General features: G+C 35.8%; 1 protein-coding gene across 2 annotated transcripts in view; it reads left to right on the forward strand.

Annotated features, from left to right (window-relative positions):
* The window catches only part of LOC106877836 (uncharacterized), a 206,101-nt gene that overhangs the window by 182,010 nt on the left and 7,504 nt on the right, over positions 1 to 16,587 (forward strand). For both annotated transcript variants that reach the window (XM_014926867.2, XM_014926868.2), the window contains exons 9-11: positions 2,290 to 2,445; positions 10,940 to 11,092; positions 13,832 to 13,940. In XM_014926867.2, the coding sequence (XP_014782353.1) occupies positions 2,290 to 2,445; positions 10,940 to 11,092; positions 13,832 to 13,940 (418 nt within the window). The remainder of the gene's footprint in view (positions 1 to 2,289; positions 2,446 to 10,939; positions 11,093 to 13,831; positions 13,941 to 16,587) is intronic.

The raw sequence follows: 16,587 nt of genomic DNA on the forward strand, positions 1-16,587 counted from the left end.
CCATGCTTCTGTATTGTAGGCAGCAGCAAGTTGAACAAAGCCAATTGTGTCAGGCATGCTGAATGAAAAGGAAGCAGGAGGTACACAGACACATCAACACACTGTATACACAACCTTACTTTCTCTACTTCATTACTTGACCACTTTGTTGATTATTTTTCTTTTTCTTTCTAGTTTTTTTCCCTTTCTTTTGAGTTTGAATACAAAATGTGAGTGCTTGATACATTGTACTGTTGTTTCAGTTCATATATAAACATAAAAATATTGTTGACATCACAATTCCCAAAAGAATTATATATATATATATATATATATATATATATACACACACACACATACATACACACTCATACATACACCCAAAAGCCATGCACACATCCACACAGACATGTCAGCATAGATATATTTATGTACACACACACACACACACACACACACATATATCAAAGAAAGAGAGAGTAAGGTGTGTATATGTTAGTTTATTTTTTACTATTTTTTTTTTAACATGAATATATAAACAGATAAATGCAAATATGGAATATTTTTAAATAAACTGTGGAAATGTATAGAAATTGTTCTCCCTATACACTAAATGCTATTTTGAAGCAACTATTGTCTTTGATATTATGAGAAAATAAAAGGCATGGTGCATGAACATTTGCATAACCTGCATTTCAGATAGGCTGTTAGTCACATAATAAACAGATTATGCAATCTGCACATAGCAACTTGTGGTTGCTATGTGCATATTCTTTTCATATATTTTGTTTTGCTTATCTACAGTTTTTATTGTACTTCTTATTGATTCTCATTCATCCTGAACATTCGACAATTTAATGGCAGTAAAATGACATGGATATCTATATCTTTGAATAGATTCATTTGCGTAGAAAGAATCTAAACTTGAGCACAGGCATATGTTGTTTATAAATAAAACATATATTTGTATGAAACGCTGGCAGAAAATTTGAGATCATGGTATCAAATCTAGGAAAGACTTGTTAGCAATGTAGGAGAAATAAATTTAGTAAAGTTTTGATTGAGCTAACGTTTGGTGCTATAAAATTACCTGACTGAAGTGGTCAGCGGTAGACACAGTTTTAGTGTTTTTGTCATTTATCTCAAAAGATTACTTGTACATGCCGTACTAATCCTAGTGATGGAAGTTGGGAGGGGGGGGCGTTTGAAAAACTAAGGTGACTGGAGTGGGGGCAATTCTGAGTTTGGATCCTATGCAATGACTTGTCTTTCTAGGGATTACATCTTGTAACTTCTTGCCTCAGCACATGAAACAATACAGGTGTGGGGCAGTTCAGAGATTTGGCCACTCTTTTAACAGATCTTAACATGTAGAAACTTGATTAGAAGTGAAGTGTGTATATGTGTGTGTGTGTGTGTGTATGTATGTGCGTGTGTGTATGTATGTATGTGTGTGTGTGTATATATATATTATTTAAAATGGGAATATTTAGCTCATACATAAATAACAAACCGTTTGTTATTATGTATTCATTACTTCTTTGTGTTCGCTAGAATTTCATTTATTTCTCCCAAAATGGCCCTTAGTTAACCAGTACTGTATATTATTTATTACAGGGGTTTTCAAACTTTTTTACTTGCGGACCCCTTTATATTTCAGGCTTTACCTTAGGGACCCCCCTTATAAACGCTTATGAAATTTACACATGAATATTTGCTTAAAATAACATATATTTTTACATTTATTTATTTAACAGTATTTTAACAAATAGGTTTATTGTCAATTAAAAGATTTCGATTAAAAAACATATATAAAATCAAATTGCCCATAAAAAGTATTTGCTGTCCACGGACCCCCTGTGATCCGGGGACCACAGTTTGAAAACCCCTGATTTATTATATTTAGCACGCCAGGCAAAATGCTTACTGGCATTTTGTTCGTCCTTACATTCTGAGTTCAAATTCCACCTAGGTCGACTTTGTCTTTCATCCTTTCAGGGTTGATAAAATAAGTAGCAGTGGAACATTGGGATTGATGTAATCAGCTAGTCTCCTCCCACAAAATTTCAGGCCTTGTGCTTTCAGTAGAAAGGATTATTAGATGCCGTGAAAAATGCTTAGTGGCATTTTGTCCATCCTTATGTTTTGAGCTCAAATTCCACCGAGGTTGACTTCGCCTTTCATCCTTTCAGGGTCAATAAAACAAGCACCAGTAGAGCACTGGGGTCAATGTAATCGACTTACCCCTCCTACCAAATTAATGACTTTGCGCTAAAGTTTGAAACCATTATTATGTTTTCCAATTTTTAGGCACCACTCTATCCCACAGTCAGTGATGAAGCTACAGAACCAGCTCTTCAGTGGTCAGGTGAAATGGAGTTTGAAGAGGAATTATCACCTGTGACTACCAACAACACTATAATCACACAAGTTGTTGCAAAGCGGAGTGATGAAGATTCTGGAAAGGTAAGGATTTACAAAAATTTTTTTTAAAAAAAATTGAAATACTGGGAGGGCAAAGTGCAAATGATAATTCAGGTGGTGTTAGGGCCGACAGTGAGGGATAATATAAGAGATTTATGCATGTGAGCATGAATATTTATGATACAATCTTTAACTTTTAATTCCTCAGCTTTATTTGCTTGTAATTTCATTGAATAGCAGGAGGTAGAAGTGAATATTAACCCCAGTAGTTCCTAATGTCTTCTATTATAGCCCCTGGCTCACCAATGCATTGTGTGTGAATTTGAAAGGCAGATGCTGTATAGAAGGCTGTCATGTGTGTGTTTCTTTGTGTTTGTCCATCCTCTTGCTACTTGACAGCTAGTGTTGGTTTGTTTGCATCCCCATAACCAAGCAGTTCTGCAAGTAAGACTGATAGAATAAGTATCAGACTTTAAGAAAAAAGAGTACTAGGGTTGATTTGTTCAACTAAACCCTTCAAGACAATGATCCAGCATGGTCACAGTCCAGTGACTGAAATAAGTAAAATATAAAAGATACTAATTAGATTTTTATTCAATTAATGAAGCTTTGGTCATCAAGACTTTATGTTTAGAATTTCAGTTTGTATGTTTTTTTACACATTTTAAAGATATTTCATTTCATTTCATGGTGCCCCTTGTTACATCACTCAGGGACACCAGTGTTTAGGAATCACTGATATTGTCAGTTACTTCATGGTTAAAATTGTTGCTAGACCAATTGAATTGTTGAAGTACCATATTTGATGGCATAAAAGACACATGGGTGTATTAGATACACCCCAACTTTTGTAGTGCATATTTAGGAAAAAAACATTTTTATTGCATTAAGTACCTGGCATGACTTTTTGAGTCTTTTTTCTTTTTCTATTGGAAAAAGTGTGCATTTTAAAATGCCATCGAATACAGTAAATGACAAATTATTGTAAATTCTTTACAATAATAATCTAGTGTGATACATAATTCTTTTAAATTTAATTCACACTGGCATAGGTGGGTTGATTTTCAATGTTGTCATTCAGTGATTATTATTACAAAGATATATCCAACCCATGCCAACATGGAAACTGATATTAAGGGATGATGATGATGATGAAAATACTTAATTACACTGAAATGAACTTGTTTTCCAATATAAATTATTAACTGCTGCTGAGTATATTGCTCTACTTTAGCACCTATATCTAAAGTAGCCAGATGATCACATTCAGCTGACCTACAAACTTCATATATAGATCATGGATTTTTTTCATTAATCACAGTATGCAAATCTATGAATTGCTTATAAGCTGTATATCTATATAGATGAAATGTCTAGTTGCTTGGCCTCCTAAAATTAGCAGCCATATCTCCCTTATAACCACACTGCTGTCTTTAAAAAATGTAAAGCATATTGGCATAAGGACTCTCCCAAAACATTGGACATTGTGTTTCAATAATGGATAATGTATACCAATAGGCAGAATGCTGGCAGAATTATTAAAGCAACAGACAGAATGCTCTGTTATTCCATTCCAGCTCTTTACCTTACACCTTGCTCTGAAACAAAAAAAAAAAATGAAATTTTAAATCGTGGGAATGAGGATTTATGCTCATTGTCTATTTATTTCTGTCTGATCTTCAACTATAAAAAACAACAACTCATTTTTTAACTAAATCTAACACCACTTAGTTTCTAAGCCAATTTGCTAGTCCTTTCTCCTATAGTTGTTATTCCAATTTGGTAAAGAATAGAAAGTTTTTTTTCTATGCCAACCCTCTCTGTATGTCATGCAAATTGTTTTAGAGATAAGAACAGGAAACAGTTTAGATGTAACTTTGACAAATGAGGTTCCATTAGAAAACATCCATTTATTGCATATTTGTTCTATCTATATCAGTGTCTATTTATGATAGGAAAATGGATATAAAACTTTTTGAACAAAATAAGATTTTATCAAAGTTAAACAGCTAAATCAAAACATGTGTCTTATTAACCATTTAGCATTCAGATTACTTTGTCAAATGTAATGCTTATTTGTTCACATCATTCTGTATTAATCATGTATTATCTTGTAGCTCTAAAATTTTGATGTGATTCTAAAGTTTTAGAATGATATTGTAGGGTAGGTATAAGAGGCCAGATCTGGCCAGTTTAAACAAAACAGGTAGAATATTTGAGCTGGAGATGACCGGTTTAAATGTTAAAAGGTTGAAGCAGATATATACTTCTACAGGATACAACTGTCTTTTATACTTGTGTGTTCCTGTGTATTTTTTACTATAAATTATTTAGTTGTGTATCTATGTATAAATGAAAAGTGGTATAATACTAAAGGGGCAAACCACTTCCACTTACTTGGTCTTCTAGAAATAGCAGCCATATCTCTCTTATATCACACTGCTGTTTTTAAAAAATTGTAGAACACATTGATTAAAATTAGGATGGTCATGGCTAGAACATCTTTGCTGACACATTTGATCAATCATTGTTGGCTAGGGACTTGATTAGCAACTAATTGGGTATCCGTGTTAAGTGGAAATTAAATCCTTAGAAATAGCTTGTCATCTTAACTGAACTGGGCCAACAAATCATTCCCCACCCAAAGAGTTCAAAAGTCATGTTTTCAGTTGGATGTATACACGAACTGTTAGCTCACGACTAGGTAGGTGTGCTATTACTACTATTAGATAGGAAGAGATGTAAACTTAGATACTTCAGTACAGTTCTCAACCTGCTCTGTTGCCTACTGTCACCTTCACTGACCTGTTTATTGTTTCATGTACTTTGGGTTCTTTTGTATTTTTTTGTCATAACCTGTTGCCTCCTTTTTTTCGAATGAGACACACAGACCTTTTCATGTACACTTTTACTCCCCCCACCACCACCACACACACACACATATACACTCTTCAACTTTCACACATACACACACAGACAAGCCTGTATTAACTTCTTAGACATGAACATGGTTCCTTTCATACAGGTATATACACAATACATTGTACCAGCAATAAAGATATTTTCGTTTTGAATAGGATAAATTACTAAATTATTAGTTATGTTCGTAATTTCTACTCAAATATTGCAGCATTTAAACCAACTCCAATCTAAAATAACACTGACTTTAATTTTGAACAATAAACACACTTTGAAAATTTTGGGAGATGCTTCTTTTTTTTTTTTAGATGATTTGATCATCAGAGGGGTAAGTGCAGTACCAATGACTGATAGGAGTAAGCTATCCCCAGGTCAGGGACATGGTAATGGTTAGAAGTTGTATTAAACCATGAATTAAGCCTTACCACCCACAAACAGGGATAGTCTCTTCAAAAGACTTCTACACAATTTCCCTCTGCTAAATTTCACTTGCATGACTGGTTGACTTGATGCTGCACGTGTGTGTTTGTATTAACCTTTTAGCATATCTGGCCCAAATATTTTATTTGCCTTATGTTCAAACCTGCCAGGTTCAGCCTCTCACACTTAACTTACAATGTCGTTCAAAAAATAAACAATCCCATCACCAAAATCTCAAAGCTATGTGATAATACATGATTAATCCAAAACAATGTGAATAAATAAGCATTACATTTGACAGTAATCTGAATGCTAAAGAGTCAAAGCAGTCATAGACAAACTGTGGCCCTTGGCTTTCTGAATGGTATACCTAGCGATAAATGACCTTGAATTTTTTTTTTTAATAATGCAGCCTACCTGATGCTGAACCATATCTCATGCCACCCACTTCTCATAAAATGGTTGCCTCTGCCTATATTTAAAAAGCACCAATAGGCAGCATGTTGGCATAGTTATTAGATTAACAAATAGAATGCCCTATGGTATGAATTCCTGCTCTCTACATCTGCTCTGAGCTTCAATCCTGCTAAATTCAACTCTGCCTTGATCCCTTTAAACCCTTACGCACACACACACAGATATATATATCATGTTCAGAGCTGGAGAGATGGGGTTTGACCAGTATCAAAATGCCCTAGACATGCCAAAAGTCATGAAAGTATGTCAGTGGCTCCACTGGGAGTTAAGGGCCCAGAGAAGTGTTATTAAATAAATAAAAATTCAGCCTTATCCATCTGGAATTTGTCCACTGCAGAATTGGCAGCAAAATCTGGGGTGGTAGTGCTTGGATTAGATTCTTACTGACTAGTTTCAGTATTCAGAATCTCATTAGGATTCACTCTTACAGCTCCATCTGTGGTTAGAAGGAAATTTCAACATAATAATTTTAGATAACCATATAATAATTTAAATAGGACAGTGGTTCAGAAAAGAAAAAAATACAGAATTAATGTGGGTGGTTAAAAATATGCTGAATTGAAAGAGTAGTAACTAAAGTTTAAAGGGGTTAAGGTGGTGTTTGAAACATAACTGTTGGCAGTTAATTTTCCTATAATTTATCAATAAGTTTAACCATTTCAAATCCATGCAGCTAACAGCAGCAATTGTTCCTGTTTCATAACTGTCAATTCTTTCCTTGGTGAACTAACAATAATGTGGGTAAGGGCAAACTTATGTAAGAGGAAATAAATTCAAGCTTAGTTATTATGTATTATTCTGTAATTTGCCTTCAAACCAAGTTTATGGTTTTTACCATTGTTCAATATTTGGAGGAGATAAATACTTGTTTTGCTTTGTTTCTTTCTCCCATCCCCAAACACACTTTTTGTTGGAATAAAAGCTAAGTAACCCCTAATACAAACCAGTATGCTGCCATTTTTTTCTTTCTAGCCTTTAGCTATTCTATACCCTTTAATTTCCCTTGTAGTATGAATTTCATGACAGACTAACAATCTACCTCTACAAATATATATGTGTCTTTATGTTCAAAGAAGAGAAAAACAACATTCCCTCAGAACAAGTTGTTTTACTATTTATTTTCCTTTGTAATATACATATCTCAGAAGTCTTTGTCCTTCACACACACACACACACACACACCTATATATATATACATCTCTGTGTGTATGTATATATATATACACACACACACACACACACACACACACATACATACAGGGTGCAGTGAATAAACTGACGTCTAAATTACGCAAATATGAAAATAACACTGACATCTCATTTTAAGATATATTTACCAAAATTACATAGCAATATCTTGAAACACTAAAAAGTAAATTTATTCAATAAAATCACCATTGGCTTCAACCACGGCCTCCAGACGACTTCGGAATCTCCTGCAACTCTTCTGGAGAGTCTCTTTGTTTAAGTTGGTGAATGCTGACATAATTTTTGCCTTCAGTTTGTCTTTGGTGTTACAAGGAGTTTTGTTGGTCTCTCTCTCTCTCTCTCAACTACATCCCACACAATTATCAATGGGGTTGCAGTCTGGGGGGTTTAGGTGGCCAAATTCTAGGGGTGATTTGGTCACAGAAATTGTCTGACAGCCATGACTGGATTCTCCTGCTTGTGTGGCATGGTGCAGAGTCCTGTTGCCAGACATAGTGTCTTCTAGCAGCCACCCTTTTGACCCAGGGCAGCACTACCTCCTCTGGCACTTGATGTAGACCTCTATGTTGAGTCTGAGGCCATGTGGGAAGATGAATGGAGACATAATGTCGCCATCACTAGTGATCACTAGATGTTTGATTTTTATCACTCTCAGCACATGTCCTCAGATTGACACCCAAACACTCTGAAATGTTTGTATTGGAGCTATTCATAAATAGTTCAGATTCTAATTATGTATAAATAACTCAGCATGCCGTTTCCAAATTTCTAGCAGTGTGAATTGTGTCATGGTGCTGTTTTTCTCACAGACGGTGCCCAACTGACCCTATCATACTGTGTAGTCAACAAAGTCAAAAACAATGTGCATGCACAAAATTGAAAATATAAAATCGCAACAATTTACCCATTGCACCCTGTATGTACATAATAAATTAAAATCTATATATGTATGTTACAATGCAGTAAATATAGTTTAAAATTGTTGTATTTTAATTGATATAAAAGCAATGTATTTATTGATTGTTGAACTGTAACTGGTGGTTCTGGCGTAAATGGGAGTGTGTACACCATTGTACTGTATACGTCAAGCACCTGGCGTAAAGTGAAAGGCATATCAGTTATTGTATAGTAACTATAATGCTGCTCGTCTAAACTGTAACGTGCGTAGCTAATGTAAATGGGTGTGTAAGTAGGCTATTGAGATATGTTGTGTGGTTAGTGCTAGGTGTTGAGGGCACGTGGCCTAGTGGTAAGTGTGTTACACTCATGATCAGAAGATTGTGGTCTTGATTTCTGGATTGGGTGGTGTGTTGTGCTCTTGAGCAAAACACTTCATCTCACATTGCTCTCCGATCTCTGGAATATTTGACATGTGTTACAGCATTCACCTGTACAGACAATGTCAATTTGGTGGAGGGTACTGAGATGATGTACAACACAAACATTTGATTGCTATAAACAAATCATCTGTGCAAGTTGTTCAGCAGGAAATGGTTGTATTATCTTTCTTGAACTCAAGGGACTACCAAGACGTTTTGGATAGACTGCCTTGCAGTATTTTTTCCGACTATTTACACTCTGAGTTCAAATCTGACTTTTGGTCAGCCAACTTTGTCTTTCGTCTTTTACAGTCAATAAAATCAGTTCCAGTTCAGGGGCAGTGGATTGATGGGATTGATAAAATGTCAGATTGGCGGCCTTGCTGTATCTGTTCATGTTGTCTGTGTTGTGACAGCAACACCTGTGACAAAACTGCATAGACCCTAAGCAACAACCTTTCCTTTGAACAAACCTTCAGTAGCCTGGAGAGGAGAGGCTTGCATCCTTGGGAAGTTACTTGTCTCACACAGAAACACCTTAGGCCTGTGCATATGTGTAAAGATGCTTGGTCAGCCTTGACCAACAAAACCTTAGAATAAATGGATTGATGAATAGGTAAGTCTTATATAGCAGTCTTAATATAGCTAGAACCAATGACAGCATGAAATGTGACCTGACCAGAGGTGAATTGAAAGGTAAAAACATCAGTCAAGCAAAGAAGGAAACTGCTACATGCTCATTCAGCCTGCTAGAAATTGCTGCTCAATCACCTTCATGCCCTACTTAATCATCTTTAAAAAAAAGAGAGAGAACAAAAAAGAAATACTTATTGGATTAATGTAGTCCTTGAAAATAAGACAGGATTGTCTCAGATGAAATGTCTTTGATAATAAGTCTACTTGATTAGCAATGACAGAGGAAAATCTGCATTAAAGAAGGATAACAGCAGTAGTAGTAAAAATTCTGCTGCCTTTCAGTCACTACCTCCTCTCACCACTACTTTTCTTCCATTACATTTGACCTGTTGCATAGTACATGAAATCTAGTCCCCCCCCCCCTTTAATCAGCTATTTCCTGTTCCTGTACAAAAGGAATCACCTGTGCCTTTCAACAGGAAAACATTTTTTTTTTCCATCTTTTTTTTTTTCCATCTTTTTTTTTTTCTTTGCCACCCTTTTCTCATTTAAATTATATTTAAGCATGACTTCCACCCTGCTTTACCCTATTCACCCTCATTCTAACAAGGATTATAATTTTATCACATTTATTTTGATGTTTTCGTATGCAATCTTACACGTGTAGAAATTTGTGTGTGCACTTACATGCATTTATCTAATCAATTAACATTTATACACCCACTTAAACTCATTTATATGCGTGTGCACACACTTATATATGCATGGGCATTCACATATCTGATCCCTATGTCTAATTATGGCTGTAAAAATGTGGATGATTAAAAATATGTACGATATATCATCATCATACCACTTAACATCCACTTTCCTAATCTGGCATGGGTTGGCTGGAGACTTATTCATGGTGAGATTTTATAGCGAGATACTCTTCTCTTGTGTTTTTATATCTATATTCCCATTTATACATACATTTGCAGATACTAAGACATATACTCATGCGGAAACACACAAATGTTCACAAGAATTTGTCCAATAATTTGCTTACAAGAATTTAGTGATATGTTATCCATCTATTTTTACCATATAAAGCATGAGCCAATGAAGAAGCCTCTACATAATTGCTCAGCCTGCTAGAAGTAGCTGCCAAATCTTCCTCAAATCACATTCCATTGTCTTAGAAATAAATTCTCTAAATGATGTGGTATTGGTTTTACAGCACATGGAATCATCACACCTGGACTACTTTTGGTCATCGGTTTGCTTAATCAGGGCTGGCTTAGGTGTCAATGACGATGTATACTCATCTGCTTGCCTTTAAAATGTTCAGCCACTATTTTTTCTTCTACATTCTAAATCTATTTACTGTTAAATAACTACCCAGTTGCCCACCAATTTGCTTCTTGTTTATATCTTTACCTACATATATACACACACATGCATTACATTCACACACATTCACACACATGCACACGTGTGTCAGACTGTCTGTCTGTACACAATCATGTCACCCTTTACACTGATGCTAACAAAGCCTTTGTTTTTTTCTTCTGCAGTCATCCCGCTTAGCACCGTGTGATGATAGTGACTCTGATCTGGATGACTTTTACCATGTTCTGGACGAATCTTCCAACCAACTGAAAGTCACAGATCATGCGTTGCAAAAGAAAAAGAAAGACACAGGCTTGTATTTGAACACCGGCCGATATGTAAGTCTTGCCTATTATTATTATTATTATTATTATTTATTATTATTATTATTTTTGTTGTTGTCATTCTTCTTCTCCACCTCCTTCTCTTCTGCTTCCAACTTTGCCTTTCATCTTTTTGGGGTCAACAAAATAAGTACAGTTAAGCACAGAGGTGAAGAAAACTGGCTTTTCTCTCTCCCAAAATTGTTGGCCTTGTTCCAAAATTTGAAACCAAAGTAAGTACTAGTTGAACGCAGAGGTCAATGTAATAGACTGATCTCCTCTCCTAAAATTGCTGACCTTATGGCAAAATTGGAAATTTTTTTTTTTTTTTTTATAGAAATACCTTGCAATATTCCTTCCAGTTCTTTATGTTCAGAATCTAATTTCAAGAACAGTCAACTTCATTTTGGTGGGTGAGGGTAGGTTTAAAATATAGTACCCAAGCAAGTACTGGGGTTGATGGTATCAACTGACCACCCTTTAACCAATTTGCTGGCCTTGTATCTTGTTTAGAAATTATCAAATGGGTAATGGATTGGCTGAATCATTAGATTATTGGAAGAAATATCTGATATTTGGTTCCAGTGCTTTAATTCTGAATTCAAATCCCACTTAGGTCAATTTTGCCTTTCATTTGTCCAGAGGCGTAAAAATAAAATACCACTGAAGCCCTGCAGTTGACAGTATCAACCAACCCTCTTTCTTCGGTTGCTGGCCTTAAACCTAAGTTCTTTTCTTATTTTGGTACAAGGCCAGCCATTTTGAGAGGTGGGGAAGTTGATTACATTGATCACAATGTTTAACTGGTATCTGTTTTATTGACCCCAAAAGGTTAAAAGGTAAGGAAAGTGAACCTTAACAGAATTTGAACTCAGAACATAAAGACGGTTGAAATACCACTAAGCATTTTGTCTGGCTTGCTAACAATTTTGCCAGTTCACCACCTTATTGCTTTGTACCCATATTACAAAACTATTATTGTTATTTTATACACACTTTAAACCGGAATATATACAGCATATGTAGTTTTTATGTAGAGGCTGGTTTCAGGAAGGGCATCCAGCCATAGAATACTGCCTTGAAAAATCTCATCCAACCCATGCCAGCATAGAAAAGTAAATATAAAAGCAATGATGATCATCATCATCATTTCTTGTAATGATAGTCAGCTGTCAAGAAGTCTTGTCATATAGAGTTATATCCCTTTAAATTTTGTGTTTAAAATCTCTCTAGCATCAAATTTATCTTTCATTCTTCATGGGTTATTAAGTACCAGTTAAGTACTAGAATCAACCTTATTGACTGTACCTTCCAGACCTTGTACCGGTGATAGAATTCATTATCATCACCACCTGTTGGTTTGAGAAATACATTTACTCTTTTAATCTTTTACTGGGGTTTGATCGAACAAATTATTTTATCAGTCTTTCTTTGCTGAACTGTTAAATTACAGGGACATAAACGAAACCAATACTGGTTGTCAAATGGGGAAGTGACAAACGCATGTGCACTTAGAGATTTACATTTAATATATAACAGGCTGCTTTTGGTTTCCCTCAGCCAGATCCACTCACAAGGCTTTGGTTGGCCCAGGACTATAGCAAGAGACATACAAAGTGCCACACAATGGAACTGAACCTGAAACCGTGTGTTTCGGAAGCAAACTTCTTACCACACATTCTGGATGATAAGTGGTGAAATGTATTGTGCCTTAAACAAGGTTATATATAAAATAATCTGCAAAATGGGATGGTTATTCTGCCAAAATTCCATAATAATGATGATGAAATTATTGTGTGTAGTGCAACTTAGGAAAGGTGCATGTATAGTACATAGAATTATGTACAAATGTCAGGAAAGTGAACAGTGTGTGAGTCATGATATACATGTGTGCATGCGTATGGAGGGGGTGATATCAGGTGTAGTGAATTTCAGGAAGCATGGAGGTTTTAAAGGATAACAACTGAAGCAGATATAAATGGATATTAAAGTTCAATCTATCCTTGAACTTTTAGAGTAGATTGTTGTAAGTTCAATTCTATTTTTATTTTGACCTGATGGAAGAAGTAGTGGGTTTTTTTTGTTTGTACTGAAATTTTGGGTTAGTTGCATTGTCTTTTCGTCAGAGACGTAACAGGATGTCTGGAGAAAAGGCTACAAATTTGCAACCTTTGTGCTAGGAAGCCAGCAGCCAATCCCTTTGATAATTGTATTTCCCCTATTAGTGAATAAAAATCAAATTCCATCCATTAGATTTCCACATGTGCTTCTAAGCATTCACACAAGAATGTATGCTAATGTTGAGAACGGAATTGTTCTTGTATGTTTGTGCACCACAATTGTTGCACAGTACAATTTATTTTATTCCTGTCTTTATTGCCTAAACATCTGCTGGTACATGGCTCAGTGGTTAGAGCATCAGGCTTGCAATCATGAGGTAGTGAATTTGATTCCCAGACCAGGTTGTGTGTTGTGTTCTTGAGCAAGACACTTTATTTCACATTGCTTCAGTTCACTCAGCTGTAGAAATGAGTTGCAACTTGGATAACAACGGTAGTGTGGAGAGGGGTTGGCTGGTATGATGGGCAACCTTGCCCGGACTTGTGCCTTGGAGGCTAACTTTCTAGGTGCAATCCCATGATCATTCTTGACTGAAAGGAGTCTTTACTGTTTTAAACATCTCCCTAAATGCTTTCTCCCTTTATCTGTCTACCTAGTTATTTATCTTTTTTATATTTATCCCTTTCTCTGCAGACTGAACTGCTGGCTACTTGTCAGACCAATATTAAGTGCCTAGAAGTCATCTACCAGCACCTGAACAGTGCCACACCTGTAAGCAAGGATGACTTGGACCGAATGCAAGGTAATAAAATTTCAAATATAAATTATTTAAATTTTCCTTTTTTTCCATTTTCACACATATTTTTTACTCACACTTTTCTTTCCAGTTTCTTCCCCCCCCCCTCTTTCTCTCACACACATGCACACTACAAATTATACCATAAAGAAAATTGGCTTGACAAACCTATAAAAGATGATTTTCAAAGCTTTAACTGTGGCACCCTGTGAATAGTTGACAACTCATTTATTTATAGACTCAAGTATAGAATACACTGGAGGTAAAACTTGTTAAAAAAAGCATAGTAACAGTAACTGTAGATTCAACACTATGCAGTACTATGATGTCTAGTTTGAGTGCTGGAGTTAATGGTGATAAAAATCATTTCTTATGCAAAAATTTTAATAATTATCTTCTAGTATACACTGTCAGTGTTAACTATCACATGTATCTCATCATTTTGCATCCACCTTCCACACTGACCTAGGCTAGACAGTTCAATAGGATCCGACTGCTCTAAGTCCAATGCCTGCTTCGGCATGGATGCCTTCGTAATACTATTCACTTTACAGAGTGTACTGTGTGCTTTTTCTTTTCATGGCACTAGCACTAGTGGGGGTGCTGTGTAAAGCCTCACCCAAGTGGGAGTGTAATAAAGGGTGAGTGGGGATCATCATCATCATCATCGTTTAACGTCCGCTTTCCATGCTAGCATGGGTTGGACGATTTGACTGAGGACTGGTGAAACCGGATGGCAACACCAGGCTCCAATCTAAATTTGGCAGAGTTTCTACAGCTGGATGCCCTTGGATGAGAGTGAGATATGGTTAGAGATGTGGTTGGAGGTGAATATTGTGAGTGATGAACAAGGGTGGATGTCTGGTCGTGGGAAAATCTGATGTGTGCAGACAGGTGATAAGAAATAGAAGTTGCTGAGGGAGAAGAGAAGTGATGAGTGGTAGAACAGAAAGAGTGAAAAGCAGTTGAATATATTTAATATGTATGTGTGTGTGTGTGTGTGTGCATGCATGTGCAAGCACAGCTGTGTGGTTCAGAATTTCACTTTGAAACCACCTGGTTAGGGGACTGGTCTCACTGCATAAACACTGTTAGTTGGTATCATCTACTGTAGCCATGAGTTGACCCAACACCTCATGATTGAATTGATTAACAGAAAAAGATAGAAGCCCATTTTTTATGTATGCATTTGTGTGTGAATGTGTGAGAGAGTTCATATTTTCCCTCATCTTTGCAAGTATGTGTTACTTGTAAATAAAAAGCAATGTTGTTCATGCAAACATCATCATCTGCTTGCAGCCCTCTGCAAAATCCTGTCAAAGTTTTTCAGTGTTCAACAGGCTGTGAGATTTATTACCTTACTTGGAAATGGGTCAGACTTGATGCCAGAGAAGACATCTGGCCTCAGAAAACACTGCTTCTTGTTTGACCTGTGTAAATATGGAAAAGTAGATGTTAAAATTATACTTATGTACCATGCTGAAACGCTCTTATTATTGTGGATAACGTGTTGTAAGAACACAAATTCAAATATATGAATAAATATAAAGTGACATTAAAAATATTAAATTTTTAATTTTTAGAAAAATGCCACAATAGATGCAGGCATGGCTGTCTGCCTTGAGTGTTTGCTTCATAAACACTCTAGGCAAGTGTCTTTTAGAATAGTCTCAGGCTGTAAGTGGAATTGGTAGGCAGAAGTTGTATGGAAGCACTGTGTACACAAATGCATACAGTTCACTGTGAAATAGTGACTTGATGTTTATTTTCCTTGTTGATATTATCACCAAATGTTACGTGTTCTCAAAGACCAGTGGAATGAAGAAGTAATTTATTTGAAACATTGATAAAGGTTGGCGACTAGAACATTAAGACATAAAATGCAAGCTCAAAACATGTTTCCATCCAACTCATATTTAGTGTGGGAAAGCTGACATGAAGTAGATGAAAGTTAGTTTAATAAATAAAGAGGAATTAATCAAATTGGATGCAGATTTGTGTTATGTGAATTTATTGATTTGCATCAGCAAATGTAATTAAGTTTTCTTTCGCAAATATGATGCCCTGAAATCGATCCTACAATCTGGTCTCCCCAGGTCTTCTGAGTGAAAATGTATTTTGGTGGCAACTCCTGAGTACTTAAGCCAAAATATACAATTTAAAAAAATCAAAACCAATGTAATTGAAGTAGGATACTTACAGCATATATGTACCCTCTTTCCAGCTGTCTCTCACAGAAATTAAAGATATTAGAATCTTATTCGTTATTTGCATTTATTAATATACTAGCAGAAATACCCGGCGTTGCCCGGGTTAAAGAGAATAATGAAATCTAAAAACGCCGTCTAGACTACGCATCATCTTTATATATAGAGATGTATATACACACACGCACCCAAACACACGTATATATATGTATATCAATATAAATATATGAAAGTCAATGAAGTTTCGTAAAAGAAGGTGATCATGTACATACTTTCTTGCTGTTGTGATTATAACACCTCATTGTAAACAATGTTCCTTGTTTTCCCTTGTGGAGCATATACAAATAGGTTTTTTTTGCTGCCCACTCTTGAGCAGCCAACATACAGTTGTCCATGTGAGAAGCAGGGCTCTTCCAAGAGAAGACCAGCTACAGACAGTGTTTGAC

The sequence above is a fragment of the Octopus bimaculoides genome, chromosome 3 (assembly GCF_001194135.2).
Source record: "Octopus bimaculoides isolate UCB-OBI-ISO-001 chromosome 3, ASM119413v2, whole genome shotgun sequence".
In the NCBI taxonomy this organism is placed as follows: Eukaryota; Metazoa; Mollusca; class Cephalopoda; order Octopoda; family Octopodidae; genus Octopus; species Octopus bimaculoides.